This window comes from Notothenia coriiceps, unplaced genomic scaffold, assembly GCF_000735185.1.
Source record: "Notothenia coriiceps isolate Sejong01 unplaced genomic scaffold, NC01 NC01_scaffold00010968, whole genome shotgun sequence".
In the NCBI taxonomy this organism is placed as follows: domain Eukaryota; kingdom Metazoa; phylum Chordata; class Actinopteri; order Perciformes; family Nototheniidae; genus Notothenia; species Notothenia coriiceps.
The window spans coordinates 404,770-421,719 of NW_011343669.1; the positions used below are offsets into that span (position 1 = coordinate 404,770).

At 39.9% G+C, this 16,950-nt stretch overlaps 1 protein-coding gene across 1 annotated transcript; it reads left to right on the forward strand.

The window, feature by feature from the left end:
* The first annotated feature begins 650 nt into the window (after window positions 1–650).
* On the forward strand, window positions 651–14,404 carry nlrc3 (NLR family, CARD domain containing 3). Its single transcript, XM_010772170.1, is given in 17 exon segments — window positions 651–819; window positions 3,817–3,985; window positions 6,663–6,926; window positions 7,220–7,668; window positions 7,670–8,967; window positions 9,050–9,136; window positions 9,328–9,411; window positions 9,637–9,720; window positions 9,825–9,908; window positions 10,004–10,087; window positions 10,362–10,445; window positions 10,605–10,688; window positions 12,076–12,159; window positions 12,606–12,689; window positions 13,636–13,719; window positions 13,906–13,989; window positions 14,132–14,404. Coding segments are annotated over 16 exon segments (3,150 nt in total). The 5' UTR covers window positions 651–819; window positions 3,817–3,861; the 3' UTR covers window positions 14,220–14,404.
* Window positions 14,405–16,950: the final 2,546 nt, after the last annotated feature.

Sequence of the window (16,950 nt, forward strand, 5' to 3'; positions counted from 1 at the left end):
GTCTCTCATGGCAGCAGCAGAGAGAAAGAACATTTGAAAGAACATGCTTAATGCTGGGACACAATTTAAATGCTTTATTTGTGTTTCTTTGCCGTCCTATTTTCCTTCATTGTCATGCACATGTAGCAGGTTTGAAATAAAACACTTCAGCTGATGTGCAATTTGTGCAGCCTCCCAGTCCTTTTTCAGCATATCCTGTTTTACGAATTACCTCTCGCTGCTCTCGGGGCGAAGAAGTACCTACATAAAGGTTTTGTTTTTGTAGAAAAGCATTCCCTCACTTCCCTTTCTGCTGTGCAGTACCTACACATTATGTATAATATGTTTTGAGACTTCCTGCCAAGATAAACGTGGAGAGCTTTTTTCTCTACAATTTTCGAAACACCTTTTATAATTATGACCTCTCAGGCATTTAAGTGTGTTTTGCTCTTGTAAGCTTACCAATCATATAGTGTGTCTCTTCTCAGGTCTTATTTGTGGTTCAACATCGCCTTTGTCTAAGGCCTAGCGTGCACAAGAACAAGGCAAATGATTTGTTTCATTTTTCACTGTTCAACCTGCAAACCACAACACAGGAAGTCAGATTAAGTAGACAGGAAGGAGCTGCAGCATGACACGCTTTCTCGAGCAGCAGCACTCACTTCAGGACGTTTATTTGACGTTTGCCCTCGGCCAGGTTTCACTCCTTTTTAGATTCCTCCGATTCACACTTTCTCCTTCAGCTGCTTCCAGGACAATAATGGCGGTCGTCCACAAAGCATCCGTGTGGGCAGCGCTTCACATCCTTTGACGCCTACAGACCACTTCAACAAGCCTGAGGTGAGTTATCTGAGCGTTGCTTATTGCACAATGCACTTTATAACTGTCCCTTTTGACTCCAGCTGTTTTTATTATGTTTCCTTTCAACCACGGCCTTAAGCATCCAGGACAATGAATATGGGATAAAATAAATGCCTTACATTAAAATACAATACATCTGACATATTTGCACCTCATGCATCAACTGGCTTATTTTTACAGTGTGTTGCTTGTGTTTTGTTCCCCAGACTTGTCTCTTGTAAATGTTGGGTTTCCCTATCACACTAACGACACATTTCTATGGTAACCGTATGTCATTGAGTTGTTTATGGCACTGAGACAGTCTGTAAACTTGGCAACGGATGCGTGCACGCTGTCTGAAGTGAATTTGAGTTTTTGAATCGGCTTCCTTTATGAAAAGAGACGTGATCAGCGATAAACCACACAGGAAGGCCTTTGACATTTCTCATTTTGTGTCAGTGAAACCTCAAAACATACATTTCATTTATATATCTGCAGTTTGTGACATGAAATCATACTTATAATCAACCCTATCAGTAGAACATTTACAAAATAAATGTAATACAATATGCTTTGCAATGATGGAAATTAAACAGTTTAGAAAATATATCATATAATGTAGGATGTGTGTTTTATTAACAGCCATCACCCTAACAGTAAATCCTTCTGACAGTAAAGAGTACAATGTGTTAAAGAGCCCCTGTTATGCTTTTTGGGGGTTTCCCTTTCCTGTAGTGTGTTTATAAAGTATTTTGTGCATGTAAATGGTCTGCAAAGGCTAAAATCCCAAAGTTCCCCCCCCTCCCCTTCCCGAAACGCCACCTTTGGATTCCTTTGTTTACTTGCGTAACATAATGACATAATTATGTAACACTCGTGCTCCTACTGGAAAGCGCTCCAACACTTTGTACATGATAGACTAAGGGGCGGGACATCTCTAAGCGGTTGACCAATCACAAGGTGTCCCCCAAGGTTCAGTTCTCGCCCCCTCCTCTTCATCCTCTACCTGCTTCCCCTTGGTCACTTAATCCACCGTCATGGACTTCAATTCCACTGCTTTGCCGACGACACCCAGCTCCTCATCTCCACCAAGTCCATCTCCGCTGCTACCCACTCCATCCTGACAAACTGCATCACTGAAATAAAATCCTGGCTCCAACTCAACTGCGATAAATCAGAAATAATCATTGGACCTAAAAAGCTCACCACATCTATCCATAACTTCACCCTCAACATAGACGGTTTCCCAGTCCAAATCTCCCCTCACATCCGGAACCTAGGCAACCTGACCAAACCCTCTCCTTCAACAAATACATCAAACATCACGAAGCCTTCTTCCACCTCAAAAAAATCTCCCATCTATGTCCATCCCTCTCCCCCACTGCTGCAGAAACCCTCAACCACGCCTTCATCACCTCCCGTCTGGACTATTGCAACAGCCTCCTCTATGGTTAACCAAAAAAAATCATCAACAAACTTCAATACATCCAAAACCCCACCGCACGTCTACTCACCCACACCCGAATCCGTGAACACATCACCCCCGTCCTCATCAAGCTCCACTGGCTCCCCATCCCCCAGAGAATTCAGTACAAAATCCTTCTAATGACATACAAAGCCCTCCATAACCTGGCCCCATCCTACCTGACTGACCTCCTCCACAGACACACTCCCACTCGCTCCCTCCGCTCTGCCACTGCCAACCTCCTGTGCCCCACCCCACCCGGACCAACCTCAAGTCCCTTAAATTCCACCCTCTGGAACTTACTACCCCAATCCATCAGAGACTCTTCCTCTCTCACCGCATTCAAAACATCACTCAAAACACACCTGTTCAACACTGCATTCAACCACTGACCACACCCCCCCTATTTTCTGTTTTTGTTTTTCTGTTTTTGTATTTTTTTTCTTTGTTGTTTTTTACTCTCTGTCAAAGCGTCTTTGAGTTTCTAGAAAAGCGCTATACAAGTCTCATGTATTATTATTATTATTATTATTATTATTACAACAGAGCCGGCAGCTAACCAATCAGAGCAGACTGGGCTCTGGTTTCAGACAGAGGGTGAAAAGAGGTGCTGCAGGACGGGCAGTGTGAGAAAAATAAAGAGCTTTTTGAATATTAAAGCATGGAGACATGTCACAGCAGAGGAACAAAATACTAATATGAAACCTGGAAATGAGCAGAAAAGGGTCACTTTAAACCCCTTGGATCATGAATACATGTTATTCTATAAGTGCTATTATTCAAAGCTGAATCATTTGAAAACCTTTTGACGTTTTTCTCAGTTTTTTCTTTTTTTGTCGGAGTTTCTTATGAAAAGCGCTGCATTACATTTAGCACATGAGAAAAAGACCCTTCAAAAGGGACCATCGCTCTGGTATCAGCCATCTGTCGCCTCTTGTAAATTAATGATAGATTCTCAGTGCATATGCAGAAAGATGAATAGCCATCTGTTGATTAAATCTGTCTCTCTAAAATAGATGTTAACATTATCAGTGAAAGCTTTAGAGTAATAAGTCCATACATCTCATTTTGTAAGTCATCTGTGTGGCTTTCAAAAGACATTCTGAATCAGTTTTGCATCACCCAATTGCAATATAAACTCACATTTGGAGCATTAATTAGACTGAGGACTGACATTTTCAGGTTGAAATTAAGACTTGTTTTCAATATTAATAATACATTTTAGTCCATGAAAGGTAAGAAAATCATCCAAAAATATCTATGAGAGTTTCACAAAGTCCTAGGTATTGTCTTTAATGTCTAGTTTGTTCAATTTATAACTCAAAGATGTTCAGTCACATGATACAAAACTGAGAAAAGCAAGAACATCTCCATATTTGAAAGGTTTAAAACAACATTTTCATGAAAAACAATGACTTGATCAAAATAGGCGATTATGCCTCTGTAGATGAACTAATCGCTGCAGTTCTAGTTTATTTCCTCACCTCTTTCTATCCTCACTTTGTAAGTAATGCTGTTTCTTTATTGTGTAGACTGAACCAGGAGCATCTGGTGGGCGGAACATATTCAGATTCCTCATGGAGAGGAGGGCCCACTACGATTCTATCCTGGATCGAAGCAAACGCATCACGTGGCAGGACGACTGCTACGTGGACCTTCAGTCGACACCCTGCTCCGTCTCTTCAAAAGCAGAAACAGAGGGTACGAGTTTCAGAATCATCATGTCCTTATGTGACCTCTTTGGTTCATTTCCTGCGATTAAAACTCCTTTAGATTAGATTAGATTCCTTTATTGTCACTACACAGAGTACAGCGAAATTCCAAGCATTCCCGATGGTGCAATCACACATAACAGACAGTATAACTATAATTTTGACAATACACGCCACAACTTTTAATATATATAATATATAAAGTGAGTATAAATTGGACCTATGATACCTATGATATGCTTACAAAGCAATACAACAATACCATACAAATACAAGAACAATACAGTCAAGGCAGTAAACAAGTCAATAAGTAGGCCTAAATGTATTTATCAGTGCAGTTGATAATTACAAAACTAGAAATAAATATGTGTTCTATAAAAACGGTATGAGGTAGAATATAAGGTGCGGTTGGTTGTAAACATGTACTTAGTTGAGCATCAATTCAGTTCAGTTCCATTAGTGCTGTGATTGTCTGGCTGTGTTCAGCTCACGTATGGCACTGGGGTAAAAGCTGTTCTTATGTCTATTTGTCCGGGATTTGATGGACCTGAACCGTCTTCCCCTTTATTTTGAGGTATCCCAACTGTGGAGGTTGGATGGAAAGGCTCATAATGGTGAAGATTGCAGTGTTTGATCAGAAACAGGTTTATTGCCAAGTAGGTTAACACATACGAGGAATTGACCTTGGTGTGCATACATTCACACAGTTAAAGTAGAACAAAGACAGACGACCAAAAAATGTAATAAAAACATTTGAAGCTATTGAATGTTAAGATATAGAAAAGTATCCTTTCAGTCAGATGAGTATAATCATCTACCAGTAGGCATAATAATAATAATAGCTTCCTTTTTAAATTAATCTATAATAAATTAAACAAGATAAGTACCACTATTTAATTTAAAATACAGCCAAAGAAAATGAACTCCACTTTGATTAAACTGAATATATCATTCCTGATTCATTTAAGTTATTTTAAGGTTATTATCCATTATTACAGCTTTATCTGTAGAGCATCAGGGGCTGTGTTTAATGAAAGCTGAAGAAAGAACAACCTAGCTTTCATAATTGAAGTTTTTAATTAAATTATTCCAAATGTTATTGCAACCAAGTGAGGGTTTCATCAGCTTAATCTTTTACAATAAGATTTCTTATTAAAGACCAGGACCTTTTTTCCATCATCAGCTTCAGGAGGATTCTTGTGTTGTTGTTTGGTGACACTAAGCCTGTTGGTAATTCAAAGGGAATTGGTGAAAGTTGAGAAGAGAATAAAAAGGATTAGTTTGGGGGAAAAAACAAGAAGAGTAAGAGCAGTTCAGATGTTGTAAAGTAAAAAACTCAATCGGGGATGTGATGTCATTTTGAGCTTAATTTAGGCCTATTGATGAATTTCACGGTGACGTTTTCAACTCTTTTATTCAGCAGTCAAACAGTTTACTTTGGTTTAGCACTCCTACTGAAGTATCCACCACAAACACTATAGAAAAAGTATATATTTAGATATATTATTTTGCATTTAGTTTTCAAACTATGACCTACTGCTCACCACATCCACTCACGAGTTTCCTGTGAGACTGGTGAATAACTTTGATCTGCTCTTAAGAACCTGAAAATGCCAAATAAGTTGTAACTGAAACCTGGAGATTTACAGTTTTGTATTCAAACATTAATCTCATTAACTCATTAATTTAGAGAGGAGAGTCTTGCTCTGCTGAATAACCAAAGGTCATCTTTAGGATAATGATGTCCGGATACATGAAACCAATGTTCCTCGCAGATACACATTTTGCAGGTTTGTACATCTATCAAATTGAAGGATCCATTTCTATTTTAGTAGGGTTTGAAATAAAGCTGATAGATGGACATTCTAGGGATTCTTTTTAAGTTACATGAAGTGTTGAACACTCTTCTAGTTTTATATGTTCAAATGGGTGTTTTTGGATGCATAATTGAACATTTTAAAAATAGAAATTCGCACTTAAGACAAAGTCAATCTGATTGGCATTAGTTTTGCATTTATTTGATCAATACCACAATTTTGGAGAAAAATTAAATACAAGATGATGATAACCTGGAGAGATGCTTTGTGGACATTATTGTAGTTAGAGGAAAGGTCAGGGGTTTTAGGATTAATCCTGGATGTGCACATCTATTTTGCGGGTTGCATTAGGAAAGTGGGTAAGTCAGGGGATTTGCACACCCAATATCCGCCTCTCTTGGTCCTTCTGTGTTTTCTTTTTTGAGTGACGTCTGACATTTTTTATTCATTGAAAAGATTGTGAAATTAAAAGACAAATGGAAAGAGAAACAGCTTGTTATTTAGAATACTGATGTTGTGAAACGTGATAACCCGACAGACAAAATGGAAAATAAAAAAATGATGCATTAAATATTCATCAAAGAAGTGAGAATATACATTTTGTTTTCCTTTTTTTAGAAACAGAAATGACCAGAATTTGCACATTAATTCTATCATACTTTTCAGTTAGAAGAACACATTAAAGAATGAAGGAAATCTGAGAATAAGACAAACATGAACAGAGGAAAACTTGCTTCTCTTATAAAGCACCATGCAAAAAGGTTTAGGAAAATAGACTTTTTTTTTAATTATCACATCATCATTTCAGTTTCTATGTCTTAAGAGTATCTGCAATATTTTTCGATCTAGAACTTGGCTGGATCCAAAAGCACCAAGACCAGCTGCAACGCTTCATCACAACCTCCTTCCTGGAGGAGATGATGACACACCTGGGAAAGATGGATGTGTTGAATTCAGCTGAAGAGACGAAGGTCAAGGAGGCGGGCCGGCTGCAGGATCAGGTCAACATGTTCACATCCATCGTCTCTGGCAAGGACTCTCAAGGCTCTGACGCTCTGCGGGCCTTCGTTCAGAGCTCAGACTCTCAGGTGGCCCAGCTCATCATCAACCACGGTAAGGTGCTTGAGATAGCATGTTGGTATTCGTTATTGTTTTTGTAAAGGCTGAAGATCATCCAGTAATAGCCAAGGTGTTGGTTTCATTCCTGAATCTTTTTAACAGCATGTACCAACCCATTATGCCCAAAAAAATGCTCCTGTTGAGCAGTTGGGAAGCGTGTTAATGTAACTCATTGGAAAGCACTTTGCCCCGCTCTTGAAATAAGATTTGCTCTATTAACACAATCCATTTCCTGTTTTCACAAGTTGGTAATTGAAATACAAATAACCTGAACCTATTTTCCACAGAATCCATGGTGAAGGAGCACAAAGAGGCACTCCTCCGACGATACGAGCAGTACAGAGACCGAGATTCAATCATCTGCCCCAAACTGAACATCTCCTCCAGGACATTACTTCTGGTTGATGGACTTTCCGACATACAGCAGAAAGAACACGACTTAATGCAGGTCGGGGCGACTCGAGGAAGGAAGAGAAATCATCTCAGACAGCTTGGGCTGACCAAACTCTTGGAGCCTTTGACCCGGGTTAGTTTACCCCCGCGGGTCTCCCTCACAGTCGGGGTGGCTGGTATCGGCAAGACAACCTGGGTCCGACACTTCCTCCGACAGTGGAGCCAAGGAGCCATCTGCACCGATGTGAGCTTCATCTTGCCTTTCACTTTTTGCGAGCTGAACTCCCTGGAGAAAGTCTCTGCTGAGAGGCTGGTGAAAATGGCTTTTCCTCATCTAACGGATCCCCGGTCTGGTCCTGAGCAGCTCCTGCCGCACACTGCTCATTCTCGATGGTTTGGACGAATTTCGCTGCACCTTAAATTTCTCCGATGCAGCTCCTTGCAGCGACCCAAAGAAAGAGGTGTCCATCGATGACCTGGTGACTAACATCATCCGGGGGAATCTGCTCCCTGACGTAGCGGTGTGGGTGACCTCCAGGCCCGGGGTGGCCTCACTAATCCCCGGAGGATTGGTTGACAGGGTGACTGAAATCCCAGGATTCAGCTCAAAGGACATCCAGCTCTTCCTAAACCACCACTTCTCCGAGAGGGATTTTTCCAGTAAGATCTGGGCGCACTTGGAGTCCAATAAGATCCTAATGGTGATGTGCTACATACCTTGCATTTCGTGGATAGTAGCAGACACTCTGATGTACATCATGCAGAGTGAAACACAGGAAAGCCTCCCCAGGACGTGTACCGAACTCTACGCTCACTTTTGTTCCATGAAGGCAGAGGTAGGTGAACCAAGGGGCCGGGAGCCAGTGAAAATGGAGCAGCTTCACGGGACTAATCGCAAACTGCTGGGAAACCTTGGGCGTCTGGCGTTTTACGGGCTCCTCAAACACAAGTACACCTTCAGCGAGCAGGACCTCCGGGCCTACGGGATAGACCTGCTGTTGACCCAGTGCAGTCTGGGGGCTGGAGTTCTTGTTCGGGAGGAGTCGGCCTTGTCCACGACATACCGCTTCACTCACTTGACTCTGCAGGAGTTTCTTGCAGCTACTTTCTACCACATCTCCTCCAAGCGGGCACTCTTTGACTTATTCTCAGAGAGCACCATGTCTTGGCCCAAGATCGGTTTCCAGAACCACTTCAAAAGCGCCTTCCAGCACTCGCAGCAGGCGGAGGACGGTCACCTGGACGTGTTTGTGCGCTTCCTGACAGGCCTGCTGTGTCCGGCGGCAATAAAGCCTCTCGCTGGGCTGCTGGCCCTCGGGAAGGACGATGGGAACCAGAAGGCGTGGGCAGCGGGGTTTCTCCAGAGTCTGTTGGTCAGTGGGGGGGCGGTGGTGTCCCTGCGGTCGGTCAACCTGGCTTATTGTTTACAGGAGCTGCAGCACACAGAGCTGCTGCGGAGCGTGGAGGAAGACTTGCAGCTGGGCAGCCTGGCAGGGAAGCTAACTCGCGCTCACTGTGTGGTGCTGGGCTACCTGCTGCATGTGTCGGCAGAGTGCAGCGAGCAGACCAACCTCACCGGCTCCCTGAACTACGCCACGGTCAAATGTTTGCTCCCACAGCTGCTGTACTGCAGCTTTCTCAGGTCAGATCCCGAAAGCACCATCGCCCAGTGAACTAAAACTCAGGAGAAGGGTAACACTTTTTAACACGTATCTACTTCACAGGTTGGAGAACAATCACTTTAAAGATGATGTCATGGAGCTGCTGGGAAGCCTCCTCAGTGCTAAAGACTGCCATATTCAGAAAATAAGGTGCGATAACACTTATTTTTCAGTATGAAGAACGTTTTATCAGTTCTGAACCACTGTAGTTTGAACTTGAAAGGATTTTTGACATGAATAGTTTAACTTTTTTATAACAAGTCAGTGTCTTTTTTCTGTTAGAGACAGCCAGTGATCAATATTTTTGTCATATTTTAACTTTTTTTTACTCATTCCTTCAGTTTGGCAGAGAATGCCATCAGCAACAAAGGTGCCAAAGCTCTGAGTCGAGCGCTCTTGGTGAACCGGACGCTAACGTCTCTCAAGTGAGATTTGTTTGTTTGCCTTTGACCTATAAGAGAATTGAATCAAGTGACAGGCACAACCTTTGGAATTCAATTCATTTTCTGCATATTGAGCATTTCTTTAGATCACAAATATGTCACATTCAATGCAGCTTTAAACATAATAGTCACAATTTGTGCTGAAGTCTTCATATTTTACAGTTATGTATACTGTCCTTCATCTAACCAGCTTTTTTTATAATTCAGTCTCCGGAACAACAACATCGGCTCTAAAGGCGCAAAGTTCCTTGCAGAGGCTCTAAAAATGAACCAAGTCCTGGTATCAATCAAGTGAGTATAATTGGCGTAGTCCATAGAGAAATTAGTATTACCCTAACAGTTGCCAGTCTAACAACTGGACTTGATGTAATTGCTCAATTTCCACCACTTCTCAGCTTCCAGAACAATTCCATTGAAGAGGAAGGGGCTCATGCTCTCGCAGAAGTGCTGCATTGCAATCGCAAACTGGTGTCTCTGAAGTGAGTGTTTCCCTTTAGTTAGACATATTTGATTTTATACATTTTTTTTTGCAGAGAAATCACTTATTTTGCCTTTCGTGCATGTCATTATTTAGTTTACGGAAGAACATGGTTGGAGCTGGAGGAGCCAAAAGGATTGCAGAGGCGCTGAAGACAAACCGGACCCTCACAAAACTGATGTAGTTATTCAAAGATAGACTTTTTCACTGCACTCATATTGATGATATCATGTATAATTATGCAATAACAAATCACTTCCAATCTAATGCATTTAAGACATACATATTCTTCTTTATCTATGTTCTTTCCTCTTTATTTCGTGTCTATTTTCAGGTTTTCAGTAAGCTCAATAATAACATGCTGCCAGATGTTTTCTTATGAAAGGTTTTTTATTAAACAGCCTATTAGGGGGTCACATACTGATCGTCATTAATTATTTGACTTTTTCTGCAGTCTTTGTAGTAACCAGCTCGGGGACAAAGGAACAGTGGCTCTCGCCGAGGCTCTGACAGTGAACCACACGCTGCTGGTGCTGCAGTCAGTACCTCCTGCTTTCTACCATTATCAATTTCCATTTGAAATTCCACTGCTAATTCATTTTACCATTGTTGGTTGTAACACTATGGCTTACATACTGTGCAACAATTACGCAGTTTGTCTTGCCAGTACTTTACTTCTGTTTTTTTGTTTCGACAGACTTCAGAGTAACTCCATCAGCAACAAGGGGATGACGGCGCTAACCAAAGCGCTCCGGCTAAACCGTGGTCTGGTCTCCTTGAAGTGAGTATTGAGCTTTGGCAAAGACAACTCTAATAAGTTTATCAAAAGTCCACCAGCTCTTGAAACCAGCTGATTCAAGACGCAAAATAAGGACGTGATTTTTTAAAGAGAGAGAACAGCACTGTTGCAACCAAATATAACAACAAAAACACCACAGGTTGACCTTGTTATTGAGACACATCCGCTAATAAACCATGGCACGTACTCTGTTCCACAGTCTGTCTGCAGTCAGAAGACGGTTAGCTCACATCCGATCCCTCTCTCTTAACCACAGGATTTTAATTAGGGACCATCAGTACATTGCCATTTGAATAACAAAAAACACATTTTATAATCGATACCTCGAAGATAACTTGCCCATTTTTGTAAAAAAACATGCTTAAATATCTAATAAATGTTCCTTATGAGGCACAGCTTTTTTGATAACCAATTAATTTGTAATTTTATTTGAGTTTATTGGTGAGTTTAAAGGTGGGGTATGTAATTTATTTCAGAAACACTTTTTGTTATATTCCATGGAATACTCTTAACATCCCGATAGCAATGAATACATTAAGAGCTTTGACAATAAATACATAAAAAAATGTAATCTGTGGAACCCGTGGCGCTGTAAAAAGCACGACCAATCATCTGAGCCGGCCCGGCTAAAGTAACTGGATGGCCTACCTGCCTGTCAGCCTTCCATCTGTGCATAAATTTATCTCGTGCCCTCATTGGTCGTGTGCGCGTTCGTGTGTGTTGGAGGAGGGGCTCTGTAAGGAAGTCTGAAGGAAGGGGCAGATTTTTTCCGGTTGTGTACTTTTCAAATTCTAGCGCACTCGAGCTGGTTTTTTAAATGATTATTTTTGTTAAGCAATTAAAATAATAACTTTGGACTATGTTTAATATTGTATGTGTCATTATGACTCCACATCAATACAGAACTGTTAAACCCTTTTTATAGGATGTATATGAATGCTGTTATGAAAATTCAGTTTATTTCAGTCTTGTTTATTTTCAATAGTTTCTAAAGCTATTAAAAATAAACTTTGTCCTACTTGTCCAGTGTAGAAAAACAAAGTCAATTGGTCACATGATATTCAAGCTATTGAAAAAGTAAAACATTAAAAAAACTTCAGATTTTTTCACAAAAAATATTCACTTCCTTAGTTAGCTTAGCTTCAGAACTCCAGAGGTGATGTTAGGTGGACTTTGTTACCATTGATTTTCAGTCTTTTCTAAAATGCTAAGCTAAGTAAATGCTGGCTATTGCTTTATATAACCTTTACAGATGTAAGAGTGTTATCATTCTTTTTATCTATCGCTTTTAAATACAAATAACAATGGGAGATTGTTGTGAAAACTGTAGTTTCTTATCCTTTCTTTTCCATATTTCTGCATCTGATAGTTTGAGGGAGAACTCCATTGGGGTCGAAGGGGCGAAGAACATGGCCCAGGCCCTCCATGAAAACAACTCGCTTCAGGACCTCGAGTGAGTCACCTTATTATGAGTAGTGTGCTCTGTAATTCCCTGCATTATGCCACTGCTCACACAATGTCAAGTGCCCACCCACTCAACCCCAGCCTGTGCTAAATCACAAACCCATGAGAATACTGCATGAACACTGTGAAGAGTTATGGTGTTATTCAAAAACTGAACTTCAAAGCATAAGTCAACTAAGTTGTCATTTCTTTAATTGCTTTTTCCCCAACTAAATAGTTGCCTCTTCAAACTTCACAGCAGCTACATTTTATTTGCAGACATGTTGAGCAAACAGTAAAAGACTTTGATTAACACCACATATGCACTCTTTTATAACACCTAACTTGAGTAATTGGGTATTGTGTGATTGTTTAACTTTATCTACTGTGTGTGTGTGTGTGTGTGTGTGTGTGTGTGTGTGTGTGTGTGTGTGTGTGTGTGTTCTTTTATCCCAGTCTCACAGCCAACCTCCTGCACGATGAAGGGGTTCAAGCTATAGCTGGTGCGATCAAAGTGAATCGAGGCCTCACCTCTCTGCAGTAAGTCAGGCCGTTTAACACAAAGGCAAAAGGACACACGCCTGAGCCTGCGAGTAGTTAAAGGATCAGCTACGTTCCGCTTTGAACATTTTCCCAAAGAGCATAACATTTGTACAAGAATAGAAGAAAAAGATTGAAAGTTTTCAAAACGTCTCATTGTAAATAAAGTATGCACCGTTATATGCGGAGATTTTGTCTCAGAAACAAACTGTCTCAGAAACATTTGAAAGAAATATGCAGAATAAATAACTTAGCTTTATTTTAATGCATAAGTACCTTTTTAAAGCTGGTCTAATTCATATGTTTGTACTTATGGAGATTACTACATTAAATGTGAAAGGGTCACTCGGAGTGGTGTGAGAATATCTGCAGTTCCCATCAGCAATACCGAGATTTTAGCGTATATAAAGTTTGAGTAGACAACGTACAAGTTCACTCGTTCTCAGGTCACATTTACATCTCAAATTAGCATTGTCTTTAGTCAATTCATGTATTTTATTTTTTAGTAAAGAACCTTTTAAACCCAACTGTATGTTTCTTTTTTGGAAACACGAAGCGAAAGCCAACGTAATGTTAGTAGCATTATGTTGACTAAAACAGAGCATGAAAAAACAAAGACCAACTTATTTTCTCAGTAGATGAGATAACATGAACTCGAAATGAACACTCTTATACTGCTCAATTTGTAAATTTCTTTACTAGCCGCTTTGCATAATGAAATGTATATGGTGATTACATATTTTGATGTTTACCGCTTGTTGTGCTGCCCCCAAATTGTAAAACAATTAATAACGCGGGTTTTAAGAAAATCATTACATCTGAATCACAGAACACAATATTGTTATTGCAAATGTTTCCTTGCATGTATTGTCCTTACTTGTGACATGTAAAAAACCCTGCATACAGTATCTGCGTAATGGTTGACTTTCTGTGCCTCTGTTTACAGTCTCCAGTGGAATTTCATCAAGTGCTCTGCCACTAAAGCTCTGGCCAACGCTCTCCTCACTAATGCCACAATTCAGCTCTTGGAGTAAGGTCAATGTTTCAGAGCTGTTTTCAGCCTCATTACCACATTAATGTAACTCTCCTCTCTGTGTGAAAATGATTAGTGACAGGAGTGAGACGACTGATCGTGGTCTCATGAGCTACTTATGTTATGTGTCATTTCAGTCGTAGCTATTATTCACAATTGTCACGGAATGTGTCTTTGCTGCAGTCTACAGGAGAATGCTATCGGGAATGAAGGCGTCATCTTTCTTGCCGAAGCCTTGAAAACCAACATGTCTCTGCGTATATTGTGGTTAGTATTGCATTTATGTGCCATAATTGATCAATATCTTGGTATTTAACCTGAAATAAAGAACAGAAGTCAGTCTTAAATATATATAGAAACCCTTTTTTTCTGTCACTTTTCCATGTGTTCACATATTCTGTCTCCATAGTCTCCAGGGAGTCTCAGCGAGCACAAGTGGCGCCCTGGCACTGGCGGGGGCTCTAATGAGAAACCAAACTCTGCAAACACTGGAGTGAGTCAAACCTTTTCTTTTGTTTTAAACTTTTTTCTGTGCTTGTTTTTATGCAGTTAAAATATTGTGTAATAAGCCAGCAAATTGAAATCAGCGGTTTTCAATCTTGCTCCTCGGTAGTGTTTCTGTTTCAGCTCCACAGGGGTTTGCTTCTCAGTGGGAGTTTATTTCAGTCTTTATTAAAAGCTTATCCTTATAGAAATCAAAATATATCAGTCGGTAAGTATTGACACAAACAACTTGTTCTAAAAACACCACAAAAGAAAATATACCTAGCAAAATATGGTTTAGAATATACACAGAAAAGTAGTATGAAAAGTATCATCCGTCTGTTTTTCACAAAAGGGCAACAAAAGAAAATTGTTTATGAGGAATCTCATTATGAACTGAAGGATGGGACACCACAAGCGTCTCTTTGTGAAGCTTCCAATCTCCCAAAGCCAATTTTAAGATTGCCCAGCAGTCACTTGTGTCATTGATGCCTTTCATCTTTCATCTGTACAACCTCTTCTATTAGGGTTTCTTTGTTGATGCTGCCAGTGGTACAACACTACGACGGAGTATTAGGGCCAAACTTAGAAAAAACAAAACAGAGAGGTTTCGAGAATAAAGTCGTAATAATACGAGAATAAAGTCATAGTTACGAGAATAAAGTTGTAACATTACGAGAATAAAGTTGTAATATATTACGACTTTATTCTCGTAATTATGTTACGAGAATAAAGCCGTAGTTTCATAAGTGACTTGAGAAGCGGACTTGGAGGAGATTGTCTCCTTTCTGCAGGAGGAACTACAAACTTGAAGAAAGCAGAATCATATAAGTACATCAGGTTTCATAGAGCTAAAACATTTCAAGTGCTACTCAACTGGCTTTAGATAAGCCAGTCCTTTATTAGTATATAAGTGCTTTGTTAGCAATTCTTTGTTAGTAATTCTATCGCTCGAAGTGGAGTCGAAAGAGATGAGTTTTCAGTCTGCGCCGGAAGATGTGTAAGCGTTCTGCTGTCCTGATTTCAATGGGGAGCTCATTCCGATTCCACTACAAGGCTATCGTTCGACTCCTTCTGGATCCAAAGCCTTGATTACAAGTCTCATCGTTTCTTGTGAAACAACAAATCCCCTTTGAACAGCTCGTAGATGTAACCAACGATAGCCTTGTAGTCGGCCAGAACCAGCCATTTCCTCCTGCAGAAAGGAGACAATCTCCAAAGTCCGTTTGGTTCTTTCTTCGAAATAATAGACATAGTTTCTTGCACAACCTTTTCAAAGTTCTAATACTTATGATAATCTGATGCTGATGTGCCAAAAGATTAAGTATGTCGTTATTTGAGAAACCTAAACTAAAGTAGCCTACTGCTTCACAAGATGCTCCACATTCCTCATTCAGGACGCTGCTGTTGTCTCCTTCTCAAGTCACTTGTGAAACTACGACTTTAATCTCGTAATTATGACTTTATTCTCGTATTATTACTTTATTCTCGTATTATTACGACTACTTTATTCTCGAAATCTCTTCTTTTTTTTTTTTAAGTGTGGCCCTAATACTCCGTAATTTATTCTGTTTTGATAAAAAAAAAATGGAGAATGAATGGAATGGAAAAATTGCTTTATTATAAAAATATTTAACGTGACGAGTGAGGAAAGTTAAAGAATCTAAATACATGGCTGATTTTGAAAACATAATGATTCAATTTGAATGATTACACCACATTACATAAACTGAAATGTTGCACAAGAGTGCAATGACCTGTTTAAGGTCACACTAACATTTCCATGAAAACATTTACATAATGTCAAGGTGCTCTGTACAAAGCTCAGTTAAACCAGTTGAGATGCATTTATAAATGGTGAAACGAAAATGTTACTTAGGTTTTCCTTTTGACGATCACAAAAATCATCTTCCTTTTATATGTAAAGTGCGATAAATGTCTCATTAACACAGGCTCCAGTGTAAATAACGATTAGACACTTGATAAAATACTTAACAGTTAATCACTTCATTAGTATGTTTATGATTATTTGTTAGTTTAAAAGTTGAGTCAAATCATAGAAGAAGTTCCCTTATTAGTCATTTATTTCCCAGGTTTTTTTTCAACAGTTATTTCCATTTTCACTCATGGGTCTACAGGTTTTATTTTGATGTGGAGGCCATTAAGTGAACGAAGCACCAGTCGAGGAAGTATCTGTGGTGTTTGCGTTGGGTCCTCGATCAGATGGTATCTCTTCAGTGTCAGCGCTGTTGACACTTTCAGCTCGTTCATGGCAAAGTTCTGACCAATGCAGTTTCTGAGTGAGGAAAACAGCACCAATGAGAGGAATGTGGTGACAAATTAAGCTTTAAAGTAACATCATATAGGAAGACAGCACTTAAGGTTATGGAAATCAGATGAACAGTCAATACCAAATGATATATATATTTTTGATTTACATAATAATGGAATAGGTTGGACAACAGCCTTTCACTAAGCCTTTCGTGTTTGCCAAATATGTTTTTAATGCAGTGCTATTGTATTGTAATGTGTTGTAAACTTAGCTGTAGCCCTATTTTTAGTGAGCTAGTCAAACGGTATCATGAGGACAAACCTTGGCCCAGCAGAGAAGGGCACGAATGCGTGAGGAGGCCTCTTGGAAACATTCTCCGGGAGAAAACGCAGTGGGTCAAAGACCTGGGTTGACACAAGATGGAAAAACAAACACCAGTGTGGCATTAATCAAAATCTCTTGCACTTAATATG